General features: G+C 42.5%; 1 protein-coding gene and 1 long non-coding RNA gene across 4 annotated transcripts in view; one reads left to right on the top strand and one right to left on the bottom strand.

Annotated features, from left to right (window-relative positions):
• SORL1 (sortilin related receptor 1) overlaps positions 1–25643 on the top strand; it is a 105062-nt gene extending 79419 nt beyond the window's left edge. For all 3 annotated transcript variants that reach the window (XM_075122291.1, XM_048827663.2, XM_075122290.1), the window contains exons 34-48: positions 1029–1155; positions 5109–5278; positions 6082–6194; positions 8696–8800; positions 9930–10002; positions 11935–12017; positions 12907–13003; positions 13988–14172; positions 15427–15546; positions 15650–15814; positions 16601–16775; positions 17373–17479; positions 18651–18843; positions 19184–19396; positions 20599–25643. In XM_075122291.1, the coding sequence (XP_074978392.1) occupies positions 1029–1155; positions 5109–5278; positions 6082–6194; positions 8696–8800; positions 9930–10002; positions 11935–12017; positions 12907–13003; positions 13988–14172; positions 15427–15546; positions 15650–15814; positions 16601–16775; positions 17373–17479; positions 18651–18843; positions 19184–19396; positions 20599–20669 (1997 nt within the window). In that variant the 3' untranslated portion in view covers positions 20670–25643. The remainder of the gene's footprint in view (positions 1–1028; positions 1156–5108; positions 5279–6081; positions 6195–8695; positions 8801–9929; positions 10003–11934; positions 12018–12906; positions 13004–13987; positions 14173–15426; positions 15547–15649; positions 15815–16600; positions 16776–17372; positions 17480–18650; positions 18844–19183; positions 19397–20598) is intronic.
• The window catches only part of LOC142069816 (uncharacterized), a 34773-nt gene continuing 22886 nt past the window's right edge, over positions 14168–26054 (bottom strand). Inside the window, exons 2-3 of the long non-coding RNA XR_012665799.1 lie at positions 15596–15841; positions 14168–14348 (exon numbers count right to left, since the gene is read on the bottom strand). This is a non-coding gene — a long non-coding RNA (uncharacterized LOC142069816). The remainder of the gene's footprint in view (positions 14349–15595; positions 15842–26054) is intronic.

The following is a 26054-nucleotide window of genomic DNA, read 5'->3' as shown; positions in this document are numbered from 1 at the left end:
AGACTGCACATAAAGGGGAATAAGGTGGCCTGCAGATATGGGGGGGGGGGGGTTGTATTTGCAGCGAGTGGAGAGTGTGGAACTACCAGACATTCGTTAGCTTTGATGATATTTCTAGGGCTTTCCAGCTGAGGATCTCAAAGTACTTAATGAACAGCTGGCGATTAAGCCTCATGTGTTTCAGATGGAGAAAGTGAAGCACAGAGAAGGGCAGGGCACTAGCTAGAATTAGAAACGACGTGTCCTGGTTGCAAGTCCCCTGTTGCAGCCGCTAGAGCGCGCTGCCTTCCACAGAGCCGAACTGTAGAGCTGATTGGCAGCCCGGCTTACTCGGACATTGAGCCTCGCACACATTCTCCAATAAGGAGAAAGAAGCAGGTGACCTAAAGGAATAAATGACACTATCTGAACACTGCTGGTTAGCACCAGCTATCTGTCTAGACGCTTACGCAGCCCTCAGCGCTGTATTATCCAAGTGTCCCACAAACATCAGTGAATGGATCCTCCCAGCATGTCTGTGTGGTAATGAAGTGCAATTTTCCTCTTTTTTACAAGTGGGGAAACTGAGGCACAGAGAAACTAAATGACTGGCCCAAGGTCACAGAGGGAGACTCCGGCAAAGCAAGCTACAGAATCCAGATCACCTGAATCTCACTGCCTTGGCCCCAAGACCAGCCTTCTTCGCCATCCTCCCTCTGTGTTCTAGGCATTATAAAGAAAAGCGTGCAGAAAAGGTCCATGATCCGGACAGTTCACAAGCTTTGCAGAGATTCATGACCTAGAGGTGTTCCACAAGTAGAGAAGTGACTTCTTAGATCAGATTGGTGAAAAGGGCCAATCCAGGACCATTAATGCTCTTCTGAATAATTTCAGATGGTGCTTTGTCTGTGGGCATTGATTGTTTAAGTGTATGCTTCAGTCTACAGCTGTATGCACTGCTTCTGCCACGTAACCCTTTGCCCCCTATTCTGTAAAGCACTGCTTTCATTTTCCTCTCTAAAATAAAGTATTTTCTATTGTCTGCATAGATGACACAATTGTGTACAAAGTCCAGAATCTCCAGTGGACAGCTGATTTCTCTGGTGAAGTCACTTTAACGTGGGCTCGACCTAAAAAAATGTCCTCAACATCCTGTGTGTATAATGTCTATTACAGGTAAATTGCACGAATCTTGATTATTTTTTTTTATCAGATGAAGCATGTGAGTAGTCCTAAATTCATTGTGACTACTCATGTTTAAAAGCAGGGTAGATAAAAATCTGTGACACTTTAATTGAGATCAGATTTTTTTTCATTTTGTTATTTAAATTATAAGTTGTTTTTGTTTAAAGTGAAATCTGAATTTAATACAAAACACATTAAGGCCAAAATTTATTATAATAGCTTACAATATTTAAATACAATTTTAATACAAAATAAATACGATAAATCCATGAGCCTCTATCAAAAACTTTGAGTTAAAGGATGCTTTTCTATACAAAGAAAATTGGGGAAAACTTTTGAGGTCAGGCTTTATAAATAAGGTGCAATAGCTCAGCCTAAGTAACAAAGGAGACGGTCTCATTTTCAAGAGGCTCTGGTGAGACTAGGCACTTAAGGGCCAGTCACTTTCACTTAGGCATATTTGAAAATTTTCCCAGGCTGACCTGAAATAATGTTTAATCAGCTTACTACACAGCTAACCCCTCTGTTTAATAAATCATGTAGTTGTAAATGTGAAACATATTTTGATAAAGGAAGTGTATGTATCCAAAATATGCAAGGCTGCTTTGTTTAATACAAATATTTGTATATACCATTTTGTGTTAAATTGCAGTTACCATTCTCATCATAAGAAAAAAGTTAAGTATCAAGTAAACAAGCAATATATCTTTTACCATTTTCTAAAATACTAACATGTACAATAAATAAGAATCTGAAAATATTAAGCTATGTAATTGCTGAAATAAATGTATTTAGTTATAGTGTGCCCCCTGGATAGCAAAAAAGATGTACCAAATCATAGAATATCAGGGTTGGAAGGGACCTCAGGAGGTCATCTAGTCCAAACCCCTGCTCAAAAGCAGGACCCATCCCCAATTAAATCATCCCAGCCAGGGCTTTGTCAAGCCTGACCTTAAAAACTTCTAAGGAAGGAGATTCCACCACCTCCCTAGGCAACGCATTCCAGTGTTTCACCACCCTCCTAGTGAAAAAGTTTTTCCTAATATCCAACCTAAACCTCCCCCACTGCAACTTGAGACCATTACTCCTTGTCCTGTCCTCTTCCACCACTGAGAATAGTCTAGAACCATCCTCTCTGGAACCACCTCTCAGGTAGTTGAAAGCAGCTATCAAATCCCCCCTCATTCTTCTCTTCCGCAGACTAAACAATCCCAGTTCCCTCAACCTCTCCTCATAAGTCATGTGTTCCAGACCCCTAATCATTTTTGTTGCCCTTCGCTGGACTCTCTCCAATTTATCCACATCCTTCTTGTAGTGTGGGGCCCAAAACTGGACACAGTACTCCAGATGAGGCCTCACCAATGTTGAATAGAGGGGGACAATCACGTCCCTCGATCTGCTCGCTATGCCCCTACTTATACATCCCAAAATGCCATTGGCCTTCTTGGCAACAAGGGCACACTGCTGGCTCATATCCAGCTTCTCGTCCACTGTCACCCCTAGGTCCTTTTCCGCAGAACTGCTGCCTAGCCATTCGGTCCCTAGTCTGTAGCGGTGCATGGGGTTCTTCCGTCCTAAGTGCAGGACCCTGTACTTATCCTTATTGAACCTCATCAGATTTCTTTTGGCCCAATCCTCCAATTTGTCTAAGTCCCTCTGTATCTTATCCCTGCCCTCCAGCGTATCTACCACTCCTCCCAGTTTAGTATCATCTGCAAATTTGCTGAGAGTGCAATCCACACCATCCTCCAGATCATTTATGAAGATATTGAACAAAACCGGCCCCAGGACCGACCCCTGGGGCACTGGAGTTTTCAAAGATAATGGCCAATGGCTCTGCAATCACAGCCGCCAGTTCCTTTAGCGCTCTCGGATGCAACTCATCCGGCCCCATGGACTTGTGCACGTCCAGCTTTTCTAAATAGTCCCTAACCACCTCTTTCTCCACAGAGGGCTGGCCATCTATTCCCCATGTTGTGATGCCCAGCGCAGCAGTCTGGGAGCTGACCTTGTTCGTGAAGACAGAGGCAAAAAAAGCATTGAGTACATTAGCTTTTTCCACATCCTCTGTCACTAGGTTGCCTCCCTCATTCATTAGGGGGCCCACACTTTCCTTGGCTTTCTTCTTGTTGCCAACATACCTGAAGAAACCCTTCTTGTTACTCTTAACATCTCTCGCTAGCTGCAGCTCCAGGTGCGATTTGGCCCTCCTGATATCATTCCTACATGCCCGAGCAATATTTTTATACTCCTCCCTGGTCATATGTCCAACCTTCCACTTCTTGTAAGCTTCTTTTTTATGCTTAAGATCCGCTAGGATTTCACCGTTAAGCCAAGCTGGTCGCCTGCCATATTTACTATTCTTTCGACACATCGGGATGGTTTGTCCCTGTAACCTCAACAGGGATTCCTTGAAATACAGCCAGCTCTCCTGGACTCCTTTCCCCTTCATGTTAGTCCCCCAGGGGATCCTACCCATCCATTCCCTGAGGGAGTCGAAGTCTGCTTTCCTGAAGTCCAGGGTCCGTATCCTGCTGCTTACCTTTCTTCCCTGTGTCAGGATCCTGAACTCAACCAACTCATGGTCACTGCCTCCCAGATTCCCATCCACTTTTGCTTCCCCTACTAATTCTTCCCGGTTTGTGAGCAGCAGGTCAAGAAAAGCTCCCCCCCTAGTTGGCTCCTCTAGCACTTGCGCCAGGAAATTGTCCCCTATGCTTTCCAAAAACTTCCTGGATTGTCTATGCACCGCTGTACTGCTCTCCCAGCAGATATCAGGAAAATTAAAGTCACCCATGAGAACCAGGGCGTGCGATCTAGTAGCTTCCGTGAGCTGCCGGAAGAAAGCCTCATCCACCTCATCCCCCTGATCCGGTGGTCTATAGCAGACTCCCACCACTACCTCCCTCCTGTTGCTCACACTTCTAAACTTAATCCAGAGACACTCAGGTTTTTCTGCAGTTTCGTACCGGAGCTCTGAGCAGTCATACTGCTCCCTTACATACAGTGCTACTTCCCTACCTTTTCTGCCCTGCTTGTCCTTCCTGAACAGTTTATAACCATCCATGACAGTACTCCAGTCATGTGAGTTATCCCACCAAGTCTCTGTTATTCCAATCACGTCATAATTCAAATCAAAACGGTTATATCAACCAATGAGAATGCACCGCTCTTTAGAAAATAAGTGATGTGCAAATGGAAAAGTTGATTAAAATTGATAATTTAAATCACTTCGTTTTAAATCAGTCCACCCTGGTTTAAGGCTAGACAGGCACTCTCTTAAGCACCTTGTGAAGTCATCTTAAAAATCTCATTTCTGTTTTACCTATTAGTGTTACCAACAAGACTTGAAATGGCTTTAGCTAGAAGAGATTACAGAAAAATTATTTGTCTTTGTGTTTTTCAGATTGTTTACCTTGTGCATTTGCCAGCATTTTCTAAATTAATACTTTCTAAGGCCAGAAAGGACCACTGTGATAGTCTAGTCAGGGGTCCTGTATAACACATCCTGTACAACTTCCCCAAAATAATTAATGTGTGAACTAGATCATATCTGTTTTTAAAAAAGCCAGTTGTGACATTAAAATCTGCCGGTAATGTAGAATCCACCATGACCCTTGAATTTGACTAGCTTCAACTTCCAGCCATTTGTGTGTAGTCAGTTTCCCCTTTTGTTTGTTTAGGCCTTTGGGTGGCACAGAGCTACCATGAAAGAAAAAGTGTCAAGAAGTTAAGGCAGTGTTGTAAAAAAATTTAGAAAGTGGCAAGTGTAAAACTTTCAATGACTTTTAACTCATATTTTGAAGCGGACTAGCTTTAAGTTAATAGTGTCCCGTTAAGCAGGCCTTTAAAGTGTCATTAGATGATGGGTGCTCTTAGAACAAGCTAACACCTCCGGCTACTGAAATACTTCCTGAGTTAAGTGGTTTTATTCTCTCCCACAGAATGGTTGGCGAAAGCATGTGGAAAACTTTAGAAACTCACAGTAACAAAACAAACAGTGTCTTAAAAGTCCTCAAGCCAGATTGCACCTATCAGGTCAAAGTTCAGGTCCAGTGCCTCAGCAAAGTGTACAACACCAATGACTTTATCACTCTGCGTACGCCGGAGGGCTGTAAGTGGTCTTTGCATGTTCTGTTCTAAGTTCCTGCATATGTAACACTTCTAATCCGTCAAGTAGCCACAGCACTGTGCTTCCACAAAAGAGAAGATGGAGACGTGCTTTCTGAATAGCATCCCACAACTTTTTGCAGAAGGCAAGGGGACAGAGCCTCAGCTGGGGTAAATTTTAATAACTCCACTGATTCAAGGATCTGCCCCCTGTAATTTTGCGAATCTACCCAAAACAAAGGTGTTCCTGGGAAATTCATCTCCTCTTACAGAGCCATGAAGAGCTCTGTGGAGGGAATACAATGATGTCCCTCCATTTTATCTGTGCTTTTTTTGGGGTGGGGGTGGGAAAAGGTACAAAATAAAGTTTGATGCTGACCGCATTGGGCAAAATCCCGGCTTCATTGCAGTCAACAGAACAACCCCCGTTGACTCCACTGGGGCCAGATTGCACCCTCTAGTTACAGCATCTCTAAGGGATGAGTGGTACACATTCAGAGCCTGGATCCTCTCCCTGCAGATCTGCACACAGAAGGCAGCCTCCCACATGTGGGTCTCCACTTCCCATGAGCAATAGGTTGTTAGTTGCCCCTTCCGAGGGCACTCTGCTAGCTGAGGATCCATGGGAAGGGTGCGCTCTTACATTGACTCCCCGCGCCCACTGGCTCCGTGGTGTGACCAAGCTCCAGTAGGGAATAAGTTGCTCACTAATATCTGGACACTTGTTCTTTACTTTTTTCCCCTTATGATTCTGATGAACAGATCCCTGTGGTCAGTCTGTCCCTAACTCGCTTGTTTCTTTGGTAGTACCCGATCCCCCCCTTCATCTTCAGCTGTCCCTAAAGAAAGAGGTGGAAGGCGTGGTGATCGCTCGCTGGGCTCCGCCCATGTATGCCCATGGCCTCATCCGAGAGTACATCGTAAGTAGTATTCTGCGACTTGTTCCTCAGTCAAGACCCAAAGCTGAATGGGAGCCCTGCATGTGCAGCAGAAGAAAGGATTCCTTCCTCACTGCAAAGGGCGTCAGTGGTTTATGGCTCTGGGAATTTGACCCTTCTGAACAAAACTATCTGCAGCTGTTCACTCATGGTGAAAATCACATCTGTGCAAGGCCTGTGCACCACCTTAAATTCCACAGAGGCCTGTTTTATGCACTTAAGTGAGACTGAAGTGGCCAGAAGTATGTTTCGCTCCCCCCCGTGCATATACATACCATCTGCAGGAAGATTCAGCATAACTCAAGCCCTTAATACGGCCTGTGTGAGCCCCTTTGCACAGAAGTCCCAATTCAGCAAAGCACTTAAGCACATGTTCAATTGTAAGCATTGATTGAATCTCATTTAAATCAATAAAAAGAAAAGGAGTACTAGTGGCACCTTAGAGACTAACCAATTTATTTGAGCATAAGCTTTCGTGAGCTACAGTTCACTTCATCGGATACATTCTCTGAAACCTGACATTTAAATCAATGGGATTTAAACATATGCTAAAATGTTTTCCTGAATTATTACAGTTAATTACTTGTATTAGTGTAGCACCTGGGAGCCCTAGTCATGGACAAGGATCCTGTTGTGCTAGGCACTGTAGAAACACTGTAGAGCAGAAAGATGGTCCCTGCCCCACAGAGCTTACAATTCAAGTCATTGGAGATTAGAGTGAATTTCAGCTCAGTTAATTTAGATTGTGAGGCTTTAACAATGATGAGAGACGGAGTCGAAACAGGAGCAGAAGACACAGTGCAGTTATTGCAAAGATCATGTAAATATTTTTTTCCAGGTCCATTACAATAATACCGAGGAAGATGAATAAATGAGATTGAGGTGCGGATGTTGGAAAATTGAGTTTTATTGGGGAGCTCAGGCAAAATCGCCTCTATACATAGTCACTGAAATTCCAGTTCAGATTTAATAATGTAAGAAAGTCATCTGCATTTATTAGAGACATATGGGAGGACAGTGATTGTCCCTGTTTCTATGGGGTGGATTCCTTTTTCTTTCAGTTAGACCAGGGGTGGGCAAACTACAGCCCGTGGGCCGGATCCAGCCCCTCAGAGCTTTGGATCTGGCCCGCGGGATTGCCCCCCGTGGTGCCGCAGGCCCCACACCTCTCTCAGAAGTGTTCGGCACAACATCCCTGTGGCCCCAGGAGCAGGGAGGGGGCAGAGGGCTCCGTGCGTTGCCCTTACCTCCAGGCACCGCCTCCCGCAGCTCCATTGGCTCGGAATGGGGAACTGTGGCCAATGGGAGCTTCAGGGGAGGTACCTGGAGGAGTGGCAAGGGCAGCATGCGGAGCCCTGTGGGCCCCCCACCCCCGCCAGGGGCCACGCAGGGACATGGTGCGGCCGCTTCCTGGAGCGACACAGTGTGGGACCAGGGCAGGTTGGCAGGGAGCCTGCCCTGACCCCGGGGCGCGCCGCTGCCATCCCGGAGCTACTTTAGGTAAGCAGCGCTGGGCCAGAGCCCGAACCCCTCCTGCACCCCACCCCACCTGTATCTCACCCCACCTGTATCCCATCCCTGCCTGCACCTCGCACCCCTCCTGTATCTCAACTCCCTGCCCTGAGCCCCGTCGCACCCCATACCCCTGCTGCACCCCAAAACCCTACTCTGAGCTTCCCTCCCACAGTCCACACCCCTCCTGCACCCCAACCCCCTTCCCTGAGTCCCCTCATACACCCCGCACCCCTCCTCTGCACCAGTCCCTTGCCCTGAGCCCGTTCCTGTACACCACACCCCCTCCCACACTATGCACTCCCTCTCGCACCCCAACCCCCTGCCCCAGCCCTGCATACAATTTCCCCACCCAGATGTGGCCCTCAGCCCAAAAAGTTTGCCTACCCCTGAGTTAGACTGATAAAAAATAGTTTAAAAAAAAAAAAAAAGTTCAAAAAACTTGGCAACTTTAAGACGCACCTGTCTCCTAAACACAGAATAAATCCAACCTTTATACTTGTCAGAGCTGGTAAGATGAAGCTTGTAGTTGTTCTTTAATCAATTATATTAAGGTTTTATGTGCTTGATGGGGCCCCTGAATGAATAGCCTTGTTGATCATTGATGAAGACCAGGTTCTGCCTTTGGGTACAGTGGAGCAGAGTGGAATCTTCCATCCACTTTCTCACAGGAGAAATGCAGCCAGGGGTCCCTATACGCTGCAGAAAGGGTTCCACATAGCAAATACTGTAAAGACAGTCTCTCCCCATCTCTGGAGTTAGATAAAACAGGGGGAAAATGTTGCATGGTTTTGATTACAAGTGTGCTGTGTCCCACCCCAGATCTGAGCATTCAGATTGAGGGTTTGAGTTCTGGCCCTTGTGTAGTTTTAATGATCCGTGGTACTTTAAAGCTAGCCACCCATCCATCCCCCATCCCACCCTGTTGTATTGTTGACTGTGACCTTCCTCTGTTGTTTTCACCCTGTTAGGTGGAATACAGTAGAAATGGTTCCAAGGAGTGGTCCTCACTTAGAGCCAGTAAGAACTATACCGAGATTGAGAATTTGCAGGTCAACAAATTATACACCCTAAGAGTGAGTATTTTAAAAGCCGGTGATTCTAGGTGTACTGTACACATTCTCAAGTGGGTTTTCTTTTACTGGATGATCGGAGCACTGCACTGAGTTAACTGACAGACTAGTGCCACCGTGGCAAGTTAAGACACTGTATTGCTAAAAGTACATAGAAGGCCAGCACATTTGCGGACTCCTTCATTGTGTACTGACAAAAAAAGGCAAAAGTTAAGGCTCAAATTCTGTCCTTAGATTTTCACCCCATCCAAGAAACCCAAGTTGCAGTTGTAAAAGTCATCCACAGATGGCACAGTTCTGAAGTCACTTTGGTTGCACAGGATATAGGTCAGAGACAGATTTGGCTGTAATTGTATCATGGGGGAAAGAAACAGAACTGATATCAGTCTTCAGATATGTTAAGGACTGTTGTAAAGAGGACTGTGATCAATTGTTTTCTGTCCACTGATTGTAGGACAGCAAGTAATGATGACATCTCAAGGTCCCTTCCAGCCCTGTATTTCTAGGTTGGGGATGGGGCAGGAGAGATGCTAGGGAGGGCTAAAGGCTAGATTAAAATCAGACAGGATTTGAGTTTGAGAGGCAAGCCTGCAAAGCGAACACTGCGAAGAGTACAGCCTTAACTTGCCAATTTTCCACATGCTAAACTCTCATTGATATTCATGGCAATTCAGATAGCAGGATACAACCCTCATGAATCAAAGTTATTCTTACTGTTACTTGTATAATACCATGTGTGTGCAAGAAGCGGTTACCTTTTACTATATGCACGATCACTTCTGTATACAGGACACTTTCTAATAAATTGTTGGGGCTAAAATTGCTGCCGGCATGGGAGTGCTAGGTTATACTGGGCAGAATTATTCCAGCCCCCCTTATTTACATGCTTTTTTGGTAAAGATCTCGCCATATACTGTTATCTGCAATGTATCTCAATAGATTACTTTAATTAACTCTAAGCAGCTCTGCTTTATCTCTGTTCACAAACCTTATAGTACCAAGTCATTAAACAAGCTGTTGTGTTTTGTTTCAAAGTCCATTTCTCATCAGTTCCACTGCACCAGTAACCCTTTTCTAAACTCATTCATTGTTCTCATTATAAAATTTTAACTCACCTTCTAATTTGAAAAAGGTTGCTGCAGTAACTAGCCGGGGCGTAGGAAACTGGAGTGATTCCAAGTCCATAACCACCATGAAAGGCAAAGGTAAACATTTTTCTGGGTTTCAGTTTAAATGGACTCGGACAACACAGAAAAAAACCTTGAACTTAAGCATTAGCATGAATCGTAGTTTTCTGTCTTTTCCTTAGTGATTTCATATCTGTACTGAATTGGCTGTATTTTGTATTAAGAGGAGCTATAGCATTTACACCTTAAAAAGAACAGGAGGACTTGTGGCACCTTAGCGACTAAACAATTTATTTGAGCATAAGCTTTCTTGAGCTACAGCTCGCTACATCTGTAGCTCACGAAAGCTTATGCTCAAATAAATTTGTTGGTCTCTAAGGTGCCACAAGTACTCCTTTTCTTTTTGCGGATACAGACTAACACGGCTGCTACTCTGAAACCTTAAAAAGAACGTAGACTGTCAAATTAAAAATCATAGCTCTAGACAACCAAATTTCATACTCCCATTACTAATAAATCGTTTGGTTATTTATACTGAAGAACTTTTAAAATCTATTTGGTTGGGGTTGTTAGGCTCTGTTGATTTTGCCTTTTGCATTTCATGTAGCTTGTCAACCTAGGCGAGTCAGTTTCACTCAGGAGCCCATGCATTAGAACAAGGGTGCAATGGTTAGATTGCAGACATTGCAGGGTAATGTTTAAATACAACAACCAAACCCTGTTTCTGTGGTATTTTTTTAGAACAAGGTTGCAATGGTTAGGTCGCAGATATTGTTTAAATACAACAAAACCCTGTTTCTGTGGCATTTTTTTAAAATCATAAAATCATTTAAATTATCAAGTTTTATATAAACTTTTTTGAAATAAAACATACGTTTTCATCCCTAAATTGCTGACAGTGTCCTTTTTTAAAAATTCAGCATTAACTTGTTAGATCTAAGGCCTGGTCTACACTGGAGGGGGAGGGGGTAATGTAGACAAGCCCTAAGTGCTCTCTCCCCATTGTAACAAAGACAGAGAAGAGGAAACGATGCTACTGAAAATGCAGTATCCTTGGTAACATGAAGAGCAACCAGTAACTAATTGTGAGAACTAGTTGGGAAAACAGAAGAGGAATAAATTGCAACAAAAAAATTTTCATCTGCATTTTTTTCATCTGAATTTTTTAAGCAGCTCTGCTTTCTCTAACCTCATTCTCCTCTCTTTACCCATTACTCTAAAGTACTGGTCCCGTCAGGTCTTACCTTAATACATTTGGAAGCAGAAATCTATCTTTCCTTCCACAATTAGGGCTTTTTGTAGCAGAGAGGGCAGTTTGCCTATCATCTGCTGTAGGGAAGGGAGGCATATTTTACAACACCTAGGGGACATAATAGCAATCTAAACAGATACAGTAGGGCAGCAGATGGGAAGTAAGATGATAAGACTGAACAGAGGTGTTTGCCACGCATCCTGCTTTTATTAAACTTTCCTTCAAGGGAAGGACCAAGGCCTTGGGGCCTCTTGGAAGAAATGTGTTAGTGGTACTTGTATCTTTCTCAATACAATCCTGATTCTGCTTCATTGAAGTCAGTGGGAGTTGTGCCATTTACTTCAGGAGTTGCAAGAGCAAATAATTGCTTGTTCGAATTCACAAGCAATAAAAAACATACATCCGATCCGCTTTGTCTTCATCCTGTGGTTAGAAAGACAGGGAAGCCTAGGGCTGTATTTTAGGATGGCCTGGTGTATAGGATCCCTTGCATTTAAGCAACCCCAGGTTAAAACAGTAACTTCCCTTTAAGATGTACCTTTCAAACGTCGGCACACTACTCCAACAGGTTCCTGTAGGAGCAGTGATGGGTGCTAAAAAGATTCTAGCAACTTTTATAGATGGGGAAACTCTTTTTTGAAAAACACCTTCAGGATAGTTAGTAACTGAAACTCTGCATTTATCCAGCCCCATAAAAATAGGATTGTGTTTTATGTTTTTGGCGTTTAATTCATGTCTGTTTCTTCCTTTCCCTTCAGTCATCCCACCGCCTACCATCCGTATTGAGAGTTGCAAGGAAAACTCCATAAGTTTCACCCTGAAAGTGGACACTAACATTAAGGTAAAGTTTGAACTTCCTGGCTATAACCAGAGCAGAGGGAGCTAGATCAGTCATAAATATTTGGCAGGATATATAACATGGCTACAACAACACTGCAAACATAAACAAGAATGACAACCTGAGTCTTGTTTGGCCAAAAATAATCCTGTCCTCAAGCAAATGACCTGATTAGAAAACAAATATACTGTCATTGAGGGTTTGGGGTTTTTGTTTTAAGAATTATTTAATACTTAATGTGTAAGTACCTTGCTTCAGTCTGGTATTTACCATGTAATGAAAGGGTTCCCAGCTCCCATACAAAGGCAGAGGATGCTGGTAGAACTATGTATGCCTTGTAATTTAGAGAATTAATGACATCTCCTTATGCTGTGGGCTAACACAGTTCATCTCATGTGAGAAGATAGGTCTACCTGAGGTAGGTGTTTCCTGGAGAGTTTCAGATGAGCTCGAGGGAAAGATAGAGAAGTGGGGCTTTTTTCTATCCTGTATAATCAGATTTCACTCAGTTTTTTTTTTAATTTTGATTTGGAAGATTCGGCGAAACAGACGATTTCTTGCAGACAGTTTCGGTTTCAACAAATCAACATTTTCTGACCAAAATTCCCAACCAGCTCTATTAAAAACACTCAGCCCTTTTTCCACAATCTGGTTTCCCTGATGCTCCCCTATTATACTGCCTCTGAACCTTAGGGGAGGAAAGATGGGAAATGGATTGAGACCCCCAGAGACAGTGGGCTGGGGAGGGTAAATAAACTCCATTTTTGACGACACCAGGTCCCTTAGTTGTTACAGGAAATATAATATGAAGACTTAAAACTTTCATTCAACAGCATATAAAAACAGCATAACAAACAGATCATCCATTCTCTGTGGTGTTGCTCCTTGACAGGTGAATGGTTATATCGTGAACTTCTTCTGGACCTTCGATACCCACAGGCAAGAAAAAAGGACTTTGTTCTTAGACGGTGAAAAGTCAGCACAAACAGGTAAAACCTGTAGCTGGAGCTGTCTTGCCTTCAGACATCCCGATGAGCAGATTGGCATTGCGGGGTTCAGGGCTTGTCCTGCAAATAGGGCTCAACTGAGCAGTCCTTAGCTTAGGATGATTAATCATGTAAGTAGGAATTACTCCTGTGAGCAAGGGATTTCAGGGCTGGGCTGCAAATCCTTGACCTTTGTGAAAACCCCAGATAAGTTGGGATGAAGCCACCAGCCTCAGAGTGACATTGGCACGTGTAGCCCCTGCCCTTTTCCTTTACACGGGGTTATGGCCACTGCGGCGGAGTGGTCATGAACCCACCCCCCCATCCCTCCCCCTTGCACTGCTCTGCACTGCCGCAGTGGGAGCATGCACCCATGGATGTACAGAGTTCAGCACAGGCTCTGCTCTCCCCCGCCAATACACAACTGGATCCCTCTGGGAAGGAGAAAGGATTAGACACAAGTGGAAACAAAAGAAAAAAAGATCTGCAGAAAATGCCCGATGACGAGCCAGATTTTCAGACACTGGCTCCTGTGGTGGACACAAATTGTGAGAAAAGGAGGTGCAATTTTGCACCCCATGAGTATTTGCAGGTGTATTTTAAGCAACTTAGATGTCTAAAAGCCCAGATTGGCTAGATGAGTTTGAACATTTTACCTTCCTATTAAGACTGCGGCTTAGAAATTCGTACCTTCTCAGCATTGGGTCAAAGCACCACTGAAGCTAATCAGATGTGTCCCTGCTAATCAGTTAAGGAAAAATCATTTCCATTTACTGTCATTCCAATAAAACAACTGTTTCGATTAAATGACAGGTTCCTAGGTGCAACTGTAATAAAAAATGACTCCTAATGAATGAACATACAAAACAAATGGCCAGGTGACTGACTGTGTATTAGTGCTTAATATTTATTAAAGCATTCACTACTGTCCAAGTGATTACAAATAATTCACTTAACAAAATGGCTCAACTTTCTCTTCTTGTTCAGTGGGTAATTTGACAGCGCACACACCGTATGAAATTTCTGCTTGGGCCAAGACTGCACTGGGTGACAGCCCTTTGTCTTTTGCACATGTTGTGACCAGTGGTACGAGACCTGCGTCGCCAAGCCTCAAAGCCAAAGCCATCAATCAGACTGCTGTGGAGTGTAACTGGACCGGACCGAGGAACGTCGTAAGGCTCCGTTATTTTCTTACCAGTCGTGACTTGTCTTCGGTTTAGCCTTGGAACCTCAGGCCATAAGCCATTTGGACAGAATTGTTTGATAGGCTTGTGTGGACATCCAATCCTATCCCCTAGGAAAAGCATGGTGAACTTTGCACCATTTATAGTGATTTGCACCATGGACTCTGCAAAACACATGTGTGAAAAATGATGCAAATCACATCAAGTATCCTCTTAGATTGTAAGCTTTTTGGGGCAAGGACTATCTTTGTTTCAGGTATTTGTACATCACCTAACACAACAAGCCCCTGGCCTCTCAATCAGTGATACTCAGACTGAGGTTTGTGAGCTGCAAGTGGCTCTTTAATGTGTCTCCTGTGGCTCTTTTCAGCACATGATGTTAAAACACGGTGTGATTTAATTATTAATCAATCTAAGTTATTAACCAATCAGAATGCTTTTTTCTAGGTTATTAACCAATTGTAGTTGATAAAAATAAGAATACTTGGTCAGTCATTTTTCTGTGAGAATAATATGTATATTTAGTTTTCATCTTTATACATATATAAATAGCTAAGCTAAATATTTCCCCTTTCGCACTGTTCAAATATGAATACCTAGTAGTATAGTAAATGAAACAGCAAATTCACGTGACAGTGGCTCTTATGGGTAATGGTGATCACTAATTTGGCTTGGGAATCACTGAGGTCTGAGTATCACTGCTCTGCAGGCTGCGATTAGGTTCACCGTACCATCATATGCAATCTCGAATATAATTAGCTAAAGTGGGTGAGGTCTTTGTAAGGCTATATGGCCATCCTTGGTAGATACCAGAGGCAGAGCAGCGCACAGCAGTTAAGACAGGGAGTGAAGAAGGCAGCATCCAGCTAGGGGATTTAGGCAGACTGTGGATGCCTGTGCTGTAACATGGACAACTGCAATATACACATTTAACTCCCTCGATGTATCGGAGGTTCCATGGGATCTTTCATGACCCTAGTTGGTCTGGACCAGTGTTTTGTCTCCTCAAAAGGACAGGAACACCTCCACTCCAAACTAAAACACCATGCTGTGACATCGGGTCATTATAGATTCAAAGGGAGGGAGGCTGTGCCACATGCTAAATTTCCAGCCCCTCTTTTGTCCTAGACAGTAATACAGGACCCTAGATTTCGCACACAGTCTGGGTCATTTGGTCGGTTGTATCCCATACAGCTGCAGAGCACAGCTGCTGAATAGTCTCTTCTTTGTTCTTCTCTACAGGTCTATGGTGTTTTCTATGCCACATCGTTCCTAGAACTATATAGAAACCCTCATAACACCACCACTGCTTTACACAACATCACTGTGATCGTGAACAGGGACGAGCAGTACCTGTTTCTGGTAGGGTACTTTTCTGTTTACTTTTCACACACGTACAGCTTGGACTAACCTTTGCTACTGATATCTTAAGACATGATGTTAACCAGCATGCTGTCACTTTAAGGTCCGTGTGATGTCTCCGTACCAAGGACCACCTTCCGACTACATCGTGGTGAAGATGATACCGGACAATAGGCTTCCCCCTCGGCATCTGCATTCTGTGCTCACCAGAAAGACATTTGCTGTCATCAAGTGGGAGTCTCCCTACGATTCGCCTGACCAGGATATGGTAATACCTTTGCGCACGTGACTTATGCTGTTGGAAAAGGATATTCAACTCTGTAAAGTGCTTTCGGATTCATTTGGGAGACACTTACTCTACCTGCAAGATCAGTGCCCTACTAATGGAGAGCGTTCAGCATCTTAGTGGTCCTGATTCTGATCTCACTTGCTTTGGGGTAACTCAAGACTAACTCCACTGAAGTCAGTGCATTTGCAAAGGGGCATTCAGATCAGAATCAGGCCCTGGGCCATTGGCGAGCTGGGTCAGTGATGTCACCTCCCTGTGCCTCAGTTTCCCTATCTGTAAAATGGGGATAATGCCGCCAACCTCCTTTGTAAAGCTCTTTGAAATAATGCTGATCTGCTAATGAAAAGTGGTATGAAAGAGCTGGGATATTACTATTGTATATATAATAATACAAGAGTTATAAATCATCCTTGTAAAACTGGTATCTTAAATTGAATGTAAATATGGAAAAAGATTGTATTTTACATTGAACTACAACACAAAGGGCAGATATGAAAAAAAAAGAAAAATTATCTTATTCCCCAGCTGCTAGATTTAGTGAGTCAGTAAATAGCTTTCTGGGGTGTTGGTCCATCTGCTGCTAATAATGTGCTATAAGAAGTTTGAAATCCCATTTGGCTTTATAGGTTTCCAACACATAGAAGACTTTGTTAAATTTGGTTCTTTCCCCCAGTCTCATGTGCTAACTGGCATTTTATGTCACCAGCCTCTGGATGGGAAGTAGGAGCTTCCGTCATTCACTGTGTGTCACTTTCCTCCCTGCAGCTGTATGCTGTCGCAGTAAAAGATTTAATTAAAAAAACAGATAAAATCTACAAGGTGAAAACCCGTAACAGCACAGTGGAATACACCATTAAAAAGCTGGAGCCAGGAGGAAAATATCATATAATTGTTCAACTCGGAAACATGAGCAAAGAATCCAGTATGAAAATTACCACAGGTAAGGAAAGAGTATTAACATTGGATAGTGTGGCAGATTATTGCATGGTTGTCCACTAGGGGAACCTAGCACCTTTCACCAAAACACCCAATACTGCCCATAGTTCGAGGCAGGATACAGGGCTAGATGGACCACTGATCTGATCTGGTATGAGACTCCCGTGTTCCTGTGTCATCCAGTCCATCTTTCATACTTGAGGCTTGATCCTGGGAGATGCTGAGCATCTGCAGCTTCCAGGCAAAGCAATAAAAAAACCCAACCCTTTAATAGAGGGCAGTCACTAAAGTGGCAGGCAGGGAATTTTTCACCTGCTTAAACGGAGGAATTAAAAATGTCCTTTTTGTCATAGTGAGGAAACAGAATACCTACTCGGCCTCTGCCCCTCCCATTGATACCAATTGCAAAACTCTCGTTGATTTTGATGATGCAAGTCCTGTGTGTCATGTCAGTGTACACAGAATACCGTGCTGAATAGAAGATAGGTAGATAGATAGATAGATAGATATAAATGCTCAGTAGTGAGCTTGTTTAGTGCAGTTTCTAAAAACAGAGACATTATTGATAAGGAACGTGTTTGCCCATTTTCCCCATTTGCAGTTTCACTCTCTGCACCAGATGCCTTAAAAATTATCACGGAAAATGATCACATTCTGCTTTTTTGGAAGAGTTTAGCCTTGAAAGAAAGTAATTTTAATGAAAGCCGGGTAAGTCCCAGAGGTTGTTTTGGTTTTTATTTATTTATTTATTTTTAACTAAGAAACTGGTTTGGTTAGAGGTGAAATGGGTGACGTTTTACAGAACGGTTTGAGAACACAATACACTGATGTGCGTGTCTGTATATACATGCCTTTGTGTGTGTGTGGATAGATAGAGAGGTCGCTCCCTTATTTCCCAGCATGCCGTGCTCCACACTAGCACTGCAGTACAGCTGTTCCAGTAGACTTCATTACCCAACCTGCCTTTCCTTCCTGTTGTTGGAGGTGAGACACCTAGAACCACCAGGAACCAGGACAGACTGAAGGGAGAGGCAAGTTCCAACCCACCCTCCCCTGCTCATGGAACGCCACCCTCAGGACTCAGAGCTAGGGTCAGCATTCTGGTGTTTTTAATGAACTCCAGATTGCTCCTTGCCAGTTCTTCCCCCCTCACTGACCCAGATCCCCATCCTACAGGTATTGTTCAAGGAAAACCTGGAATGGAGTAGCACTGGCCTAGGAGGGGTGTCTTCATAAAGACATCAAAAGGGCAGTACACGCTATTCCACAAAGTTTTCCTGATATTCCTCCTGCATGCAGGTAGCTTTGTTTATTCATTAATGATACAAGACCCATTCCATTGGCTTTTGAGGACATCGCTCTCCTCCTGAAAATCTCTACTACATGGGGCAATCAAATCGTCTAAGGGAACGGGAGTAGGACGCAGAGCCTTTCACATGTAGGTCACCACAGAAGCAGTGCCTGAAAAGTGTTAGTATCTAAAGACTGATAGAAGATCTATGGGAAGTGAATTACTGGGGCTCTCAGTCTAGTTCTAGTGGATGGGGGTCCATGTCACAAAAGTGTCATTCCCTCTTCGGCAATTTCAGGGAGATGCTAAGCATTGAGTAATACACGGAGGCTGAAATCTCTCAGTTCTAGACTAGTCTCTCCAGGTCAGGGGTGAAGCTTATTGACAGGGTTTCCTGAAGAAAGCTTTGCACTATTGCTGTCAATGGGGTATCAACAGGGCTAAATACACTAGCAAAAAGAAGTTTAAAACGGTGTCAGAAGTAGCAAACCCTGAATGGGAGGGCTCATTCAGCTGAAGAACTGAGTGATCTCTGTTTTATTCTCTGTGTCGTGTCCCTTTCCCCCCCCCCCCCCCCCGGCATATCAGGGTTACGAGATACACATGTTTGACAGCACGATGAACATCACAGCCTATCTTGGGAACACCACAGAGAACTTCTTCAAAATTTCCAATCTGAAGATAGGCCATAACTATTCATTCACAGTTCAGGCCAGATGTCTTTATAGCGGACAGATGTGTGGGGAGCCTGCGACTCTTCTGTACGATGAACTTGGAACTGGTACGTTTTCATTCATTGTGTTTCTGCCTTCACCCAGATATGATCAAAGCCTTACTTTTAAATATGAGAACAAAAGCTGTTTTGTGGTTTTTTTACTGTGTGCTCTTCAGGCCAAGGACTTAATGAAATACAATATTGTTAATAAAATCTATATTTGTGTTCTGCTAGAGGGCATCTAGAGGAGATCACCACAGTTAGCAGGATTTAAATGTTACTGTGATTTTACACCATGCAGATTCATTATTCCACTGGCAGATCCTCAGAAAACTGAATTCATAGCAGTTACCTGAACACTGTAAAGCAGCAGTTGCAAATGGCAGTTTTTTCCTCCCCTTCATAGGTGAAGATGCCTCTTCGTCTAAAACTGGTAAATCCACAGATGTAGCTGCCATCGTGGTCCCGATATTATTCCTATTGCTCGTGGCCGTGGGGATAGGGTTTGTTGTATTATACATGAGACACAGAAGACTACAGAATAGCTTCACTGCCTTTGCAAATAGCCACTATAGCTCCCGTCTTGGGTCAGCCATATTCTCTTCTGGTGACGATTTAGGTAAGTAGCGCTAGTCCATGTCCTGAAATTTTATGAGAGGTTTGTGGACCTGTATCCACTGAAGCTCTCCTGGTGCATTGACCTGGGTAGTGGATAAGCTGTTGAAATGACTGTAGTTCCTGATCACATTTCCGTTTCTGGGAGCAGGCTCCAAGCGATGCACAATTTCACGTGGCTGTAGCAGCATTATTTGCAGCTCCTGTCCCATCTGCCTTTGGCTCTAGGCTCAGCCTCCCTTGCAGACATCTACAAGGGTGTAATCTGTACAGCATGTGAGCAGCCCCACTGACGGTGCCCTCTTAGCCATGCGCAAACATGGCACATCACATGCACAGCTCTGACCAAGAAAGATGTACAGAGCGTGGACAGATTCATTCTTTTTCTCCCTTCTTATCTACCATCTCTTGGCATTTTTGATACATGGGAGCACAGGTTCAACTCCCAACTCAGCCACTTCATCCTTCCGAGTCAGATAAATTGAGAATTCCATGCAGCTTACTGTGTTGGGGTTTCCGCCCTATGCCCATTGGAGACAAGATTCCCATGCACTTCAAAGGTTTAGAACCTCTGGAACAAACTCTCTGCGAGCATAATTCCACTGAAGCCAGCAGAGAATCTAGTCTCATGTCTGTAGTGAGAGGATACTACAGATCACTCATTGTAAGAATCCGAGTTCACTCTAGTGTCCTCAGCCAAAATTGTCCCAGTTCCAACTCCACCCCAGAGACAGCTGTATTTTCAACGGCAAATACATTCGTGTGTGTGTGTGTATCAGGCTGTATCCAACTCCTGTAGAACTTCCATCAACTTAAATGGGAGGAGAACAGGCACCTAACTTCTGTTCTGGGTTCTGGGATGAGTCTCTGTGGATTTGTTCTTGTTCTAGTTGAGGTCTGTTGGTAGGGTTTGATCCCATGTGGTGGATCACGCCCGACATAAACATAAGATGGTTTTTATTATTATTACTCCAAGATCTCCCAATCATGCAAAAACTGCTGTGTTGGAACCGAAAAATTGTCCTCTGCTACTTCAGTTAGGGAGGGAAAATTGGCTCAAACGGTCGAGCGCTTGCTTAGCCTGCCCTGCTACATTTCTCCTGGGTTATGCAGGAGGTCAGACGAGATGATGTAATGGTCCCTTCTAGTCTTAGAATGCATGAAACTACTGTAGCTGTGTGACAGAGCGTTGCATTTACTTTCCAGGAGATGACGACGATGACGAAGCCCCTATGATAACTGGATTCTCAGATGACGTTCCCATGGTCATCGCGTGAAGCGCATTTCTGACTGTAAACCAAATGGTGTAAATATTTCATTTGATAAAAATAGTTGATGGTTTATTTTAAAAATGCACTTTGAGTTGCAATACATTATTTTTATATGGGCCAAAAAATAATAAAAAAAATACACTTTGTAGTAATCAACTGTGAACTGCAGACCAGGTTGATTTAGAACCGAATTGCTTTGTTTTAACATTAATTTAGTCTTACAAGGCTATGCTTGCTGGGCATGCTTTTAAGTCTGTGAGATGTTTTCTGTTGACTAAATTGGCTACTCTTTTTATTTTTCTAAGACAATAAGAAATTTATTTTAAAAAATTCAGGAGATTATATATATATAGAGAGAGAGAGAGAGAGAGAAGGAGACAAGTAATATAGTCCCTGAAGGTTTTACATTTACTTTAAAAAAATCCTTTGGACTTTGTTTTATATGAAAGTATTTTTGTTGTGTTAATTTATTGGGAAATATGCTTTAGATCAGATTTTCAGAGTCATCAGACATTGTACACACTGTGTAGATAGAATGTGTGCCACTTTATCTTGACCTGCAGTAGATTTTTGGTATCACAATCATTGTTACTGCAGTAATAATAAAAAAATCGTTAATTTTAATTCCCCCCCTCCATTATTAAAAAACTGGGTCAAAATTTTAAAACATTGGGGCCCAATTCAGCAAAGCACTTCATAGAACCATAGAATATTAGGTTGGAAGGGACCTCAGGAGGTTATCTAGTCCAACCCCCTGCTCAAAGCAGAACCAATCCCTACTTCAGCACTTCCTTATCTTTAAGCATGTATTGAAATCCCATTGATTTCACTGGGACTTTTGCACGTACAGTGCTTTACTGAATCAGACCAGGGGGCCTAAAGTGAGGTCTGTTTAAAGACCTAAAAATGTAAGTGGCCTGATTTTCAGAAAGGGGACCCACAGCTCCCACCAGCTTCAGGGACAGAGTCAATCAGGCCACTTTTTGATCCTGATTCAGTCAAAGTACTGAGGTATGTGCCTACCAATATTCATGTAAATATCCCTCATGGAAGTCACCACTCATGTACATAGAGTTATGCACATACTTAAGTACACTGCTGAATCAGTGTCTAATTTAGGGGATTAAGGTCCAGACTGTGCAGATATTTATGCACGTGGGTGAGTTTACACAAGTTAGTGATCTGGCCCTTACCATGGATTTAGATGACTACCCTAAGCCCCGAAGTTTTCAGTTCTGGCCCTTACTTTCTGCCTCACAAACCTACAGTCTATGCAGTTCTGTGCATCACCAGCACTGTCCTAAATGCTTTAGGGTTACGTACAGTAGTGGATTTGCTAACCTTGCCCTTCACTTGTAGCCTGATCCTTTAGTTAAATATATTATTGGCAAAAATTGTAAACTAACAGGAAAATGTGGCCACTGACTGTCTTTAAAAACACAATTCAGTCCATGCTGTCACATGCAATTAGACAAACGTGTTTCCTCTATGGCACTTCTTTAAGATGCTAATATATTGATGGGCAGCTGGGGTGGGGACATGCTACCTAAAACTAGAGGAAGGGCTTTGATTGCAGGTTTTCCGCAGTCTTACGAAGCTAGAAAATCTGAATTCATTTGAGGTTACAAAAGGATACTATATTCCTTCATTGCTTTTTCCTAAAAGTAGCTGTGGTTTTAGCTTCAACTTCAGAAGTAAAACATATATACAGATCACTATCTGTTATGCACTTACTGTAGACACACCATTGGCTACAGAGCTAAACGTTAGCTGTTAAAAACGTCTGGTACCATTGTCTAGCTTTTTTGTGACAGTAGAGTTTGAATCCCACCACAGAGTCAAAACTTCTTGCCAGCTGGAGAGCAAATGATGTAAGTGAGTGCTCACAGATCACATCTATACATACTTTGTATATGCAAAGTCTATCAGCTCTACACCACTAAAATACAGTGTGCCGTCTTGTCATGATATAAATATTTTAACCAAAAGTATCTTTGTTGTGTAACTTGAAAATATAATTACAGTCTTCCTATGGATAGAGTGAGAAAAAGAAGGGTCAACTATGTTCAGATAAACAAGTGATTCATTTAATTTCAAATAAGAAAATGTATAAACTGTAGAAGTTCTGTATGGTTCAATACACTAAACAAATACTAAATATATTTTCAGCTACTGACAGAGTGTCATTCCCAAGTGACAAATTGGTTCTTTTTTCTTTCTTTTTTTCCGGGGGACCAGAATTGAATGGGTTTTTGTGGACACTGCTTCTTTATTTTAAGCTTGTAGAGTTGTGACGTGTTTTTCTTTACTTGGTTTGAGGGCCAGGTGCTATTCTGAGATACAAATTTTGAGCAGCAAACTTTGGTGTAAATGAAATCACTCCTGATTTACACTAGCGTACCCAAATCAAAAATCTGACCCTGAGTGACAAATTCCTAGATTTACTGAATGATTCAAACACTTGAAAAGTGGGGAAATGGCCAAAAGAAAGAAAGAAAACCTAGGGATGTGGTTATTATTTCTTATTAAACAGATATTTCTGCACAATCGCTACAAAAATTAGCATAAGAGTATCTCAGAAGGGGGGGTGGGGTCTATAGAACACTGATATTGGTCAAATCCTGTGTGCTTTACTCACCTAAGCAGTCCCATTGACTTCAGTGGAACTACTCACCTGAGTAAGGCAAGCAGAATTTGGCCTATTGCCTTTTGTTCCTATATAGGGAAACACACACTAAGGACCAACTCCAATAACTAACCTCATGGCCACTTAAATACGCTATGACAGTTCCTCAGTATGATGTTTTCAAACTTTTGAAGTTAAAGACCTACTTCAGCTTGGGTGACTGATCATTGCTGGTCACTCAGACCGGTGTCACTGCATTCACTTCTCAGCTGTACAAAACATAGACTGTTTCCAGTTTGAAACACTTGGTTGCAAATGAAAAATACTCCTGGTTAACAGTGCCTCAGTTAATGCAATGTGGGTGGAATAAAGCTCAGTGCATTGGGTCTGCACATTTGCCTGAGCATTGCTTTTGCTCGCTGAAGGGTTTAAATGGCACTTAAGCAGGTCATAGACCTTGTGCAAGTTCTCCTGGGGTGAATTTCACCTTGTGTGAATAGTGCTGTAATGGAGAGACATCCTCAACCCTCAAAACTTTCCCTTTCAGCAAAAATAACCACTGTGCTGTTGGCAAAGCAGCCTTACAGGGCTAGTGTATTTTATATAAATAGAAAATTATAAGTTCCAGGGAGCATGAGCAAGATCGATGCAGTTATGGAAAAATTGTATATTTTTTATGAACTTTTGAAGCACAGAATCTTGTTCACAGATATGGGCGGGGGTTGTTGTAAATACGGTACACACGATCCAGATCCAGATTTTGTTCTTGTTTTGTTTCAGTAGCTTTATGAAATGTGAAGCGAATTGTTACCCTAAATGTTGGGAGGTGACTGGGTTTTTCCTACTGTAACAAAACAAAACTATTGAATACTTCAGCTAAAAGGCTGTTAGTTGTACCCTCCGTTATGGTGACTCTTCCAGTTATTTAACATTTGAGTCTGTTTTATTGTTCACGACACACATTAGAAGCAAGCCTGCATTCTTAAGTCCATTTGAACGAAAGACAACAACTTTTAACTGTGTTGGCCCTTTGGTTTTTGATCTTATATGGTGAATATACATGGAGGTACCATTTCCTAAACTTGAAATCTGGGGGCCCCTTCAGGAAAATGAAACCAGATCTGGTTTTTCCCTTCACCGTGAACAAATTACTTCAGTTCGCTGTATAGCAAAAGCCTGATCCATAAAATGGTGATCTACACTCAGCTCTCTACTGAAAATGCTACACTGATTTCACACGTAGCACCCCCACTAACTGAAGTATACATTCTGCATGTAGAACTCACACATGATTAGCAGTCAGAGATCAAAACTATTATATATGTAGGATCACGAAAATCCTGACTACCAAAACCCATATTTACTTTTCTTGGCTTTCTTGCAGAATGGTACTACCAGTTAATGGAATTTTCACTTCCAGGTCACTAGACTGAATCCAGCACAAATCAGTATTTGGTAAATGAGTTCGAAGATCTCTGTCCATTTCTCAGTAGACAGGTAGCCACAACATTAAAACCTATCTACAACACAGCACTAATTAGTAAAGTTGTTTCCAGACTCAGAGAATCCAAAACTATATGGCCAGGAGTCATGGAGACTGAACTTTCTTCTCAGACCTAGAGATGGTCTCTCCAGGGCTGGTGTGAAGTAACATTGGCGAGGCAAGTGTAGCTTGCTCTACCACTGATCACACGCTCTGTGGACAAAGGGGCGTCAGTCTCTAGGATGCAAAACATTCTCTTCCCAAAACAGTACAGCCTTGTGCCACAGAGAATCAGCATGTTTTTATCTGTTTAAGGGACCTCAAAAGGTTTAATGAAAGATTTAGCTGATTTGTCAGTACAACTTTAGAAACTGTATTCAAGAAAGACAAGAACAATATTTTCCTATACAAATTCCACATCTCTTTCAAATGGACTTCAGAATGTGACTGTCGTAATTGAATTAGTAACCTTGGATCCAGAAAGCGTCTTCATATAGTGCCAACTTCAAGGGTTTTTTATATATATACAAACAGTGATCATTCTAAACTTTCAGCATCCAGTATAGGCAACCAGTCTAAACCACTCTCATCAGCATTAGCTTCACCTCTGTAAGCTCTTAAAGTGACGTTTAGACATTTATCATTTCAATTGCTTTTCTATGGTTTTTCAGTCAAATGATTTCTGCTGCAGATTTTAGTAACTCATTGCACAATTTTGAAGGTTTTTTTTGTCTTTCAATGTCAAACTTTTTTCATGGAATAAATAAAACTTAACTGAGTCAAGAAAACGGATGTTAAAAAAATCTATTCTACATGTGTCTTGAGTTATTTTTTGGAGTACAATAAAAATGTGTCCAGTGCTATTTCTGAACACTGCTTTTTTTTTTAATTTAAAGGATGTATTTTGTAAACAGAGCTGTCAATGACAGTGTCTGAAATTGACCCACTGTGACATGCCAGCTGTTCTCACTGAAGTGATGCCTACACTCATGGTTTTAATCACAAGGCTCATGGTATTTGTTTTCCTTAAAGTCTCAATTCCTGGAGTCATGTGACTATATAAGATTCTCAGCTTTCCTTTAAAAAATAAGTTTCTTGCCCTTGTGGGTACAGAGATAAGCTTGTAAATATGACCTCTAAAGAACAAAACGTTCATTAATTTCTCAAAAACTCATGATTTTCAAGGCAATCTCAAGATTTGGGGGGAACCTGACTTACAGTTTTTGAACTCTTGGGATTGACAATGCTGCTTTGGGGCTTAAAATATGGTGCACAGCACTGA

The sequence above is a fragment of the Caretta caretta genome, chromosome 22 (assembly GCF_965140235.1).
Source record: "Caretta caretta isolate rCarCar2 chromosome 22, rCarCar1.hap1, whole genome shotgun sequence".
Classification (NCBI taxonomy): domain Eukaryota; kingdom Metazoa; phylum Chordata; order Testudines; family Cheloniidae; genus Caretta; species Caretta caretta.
The sequence above is the reverse complement of the archived record's forward strand: the minus strand, read 5'-3'. Positions and strand labels throughout refer to the sequence as shown.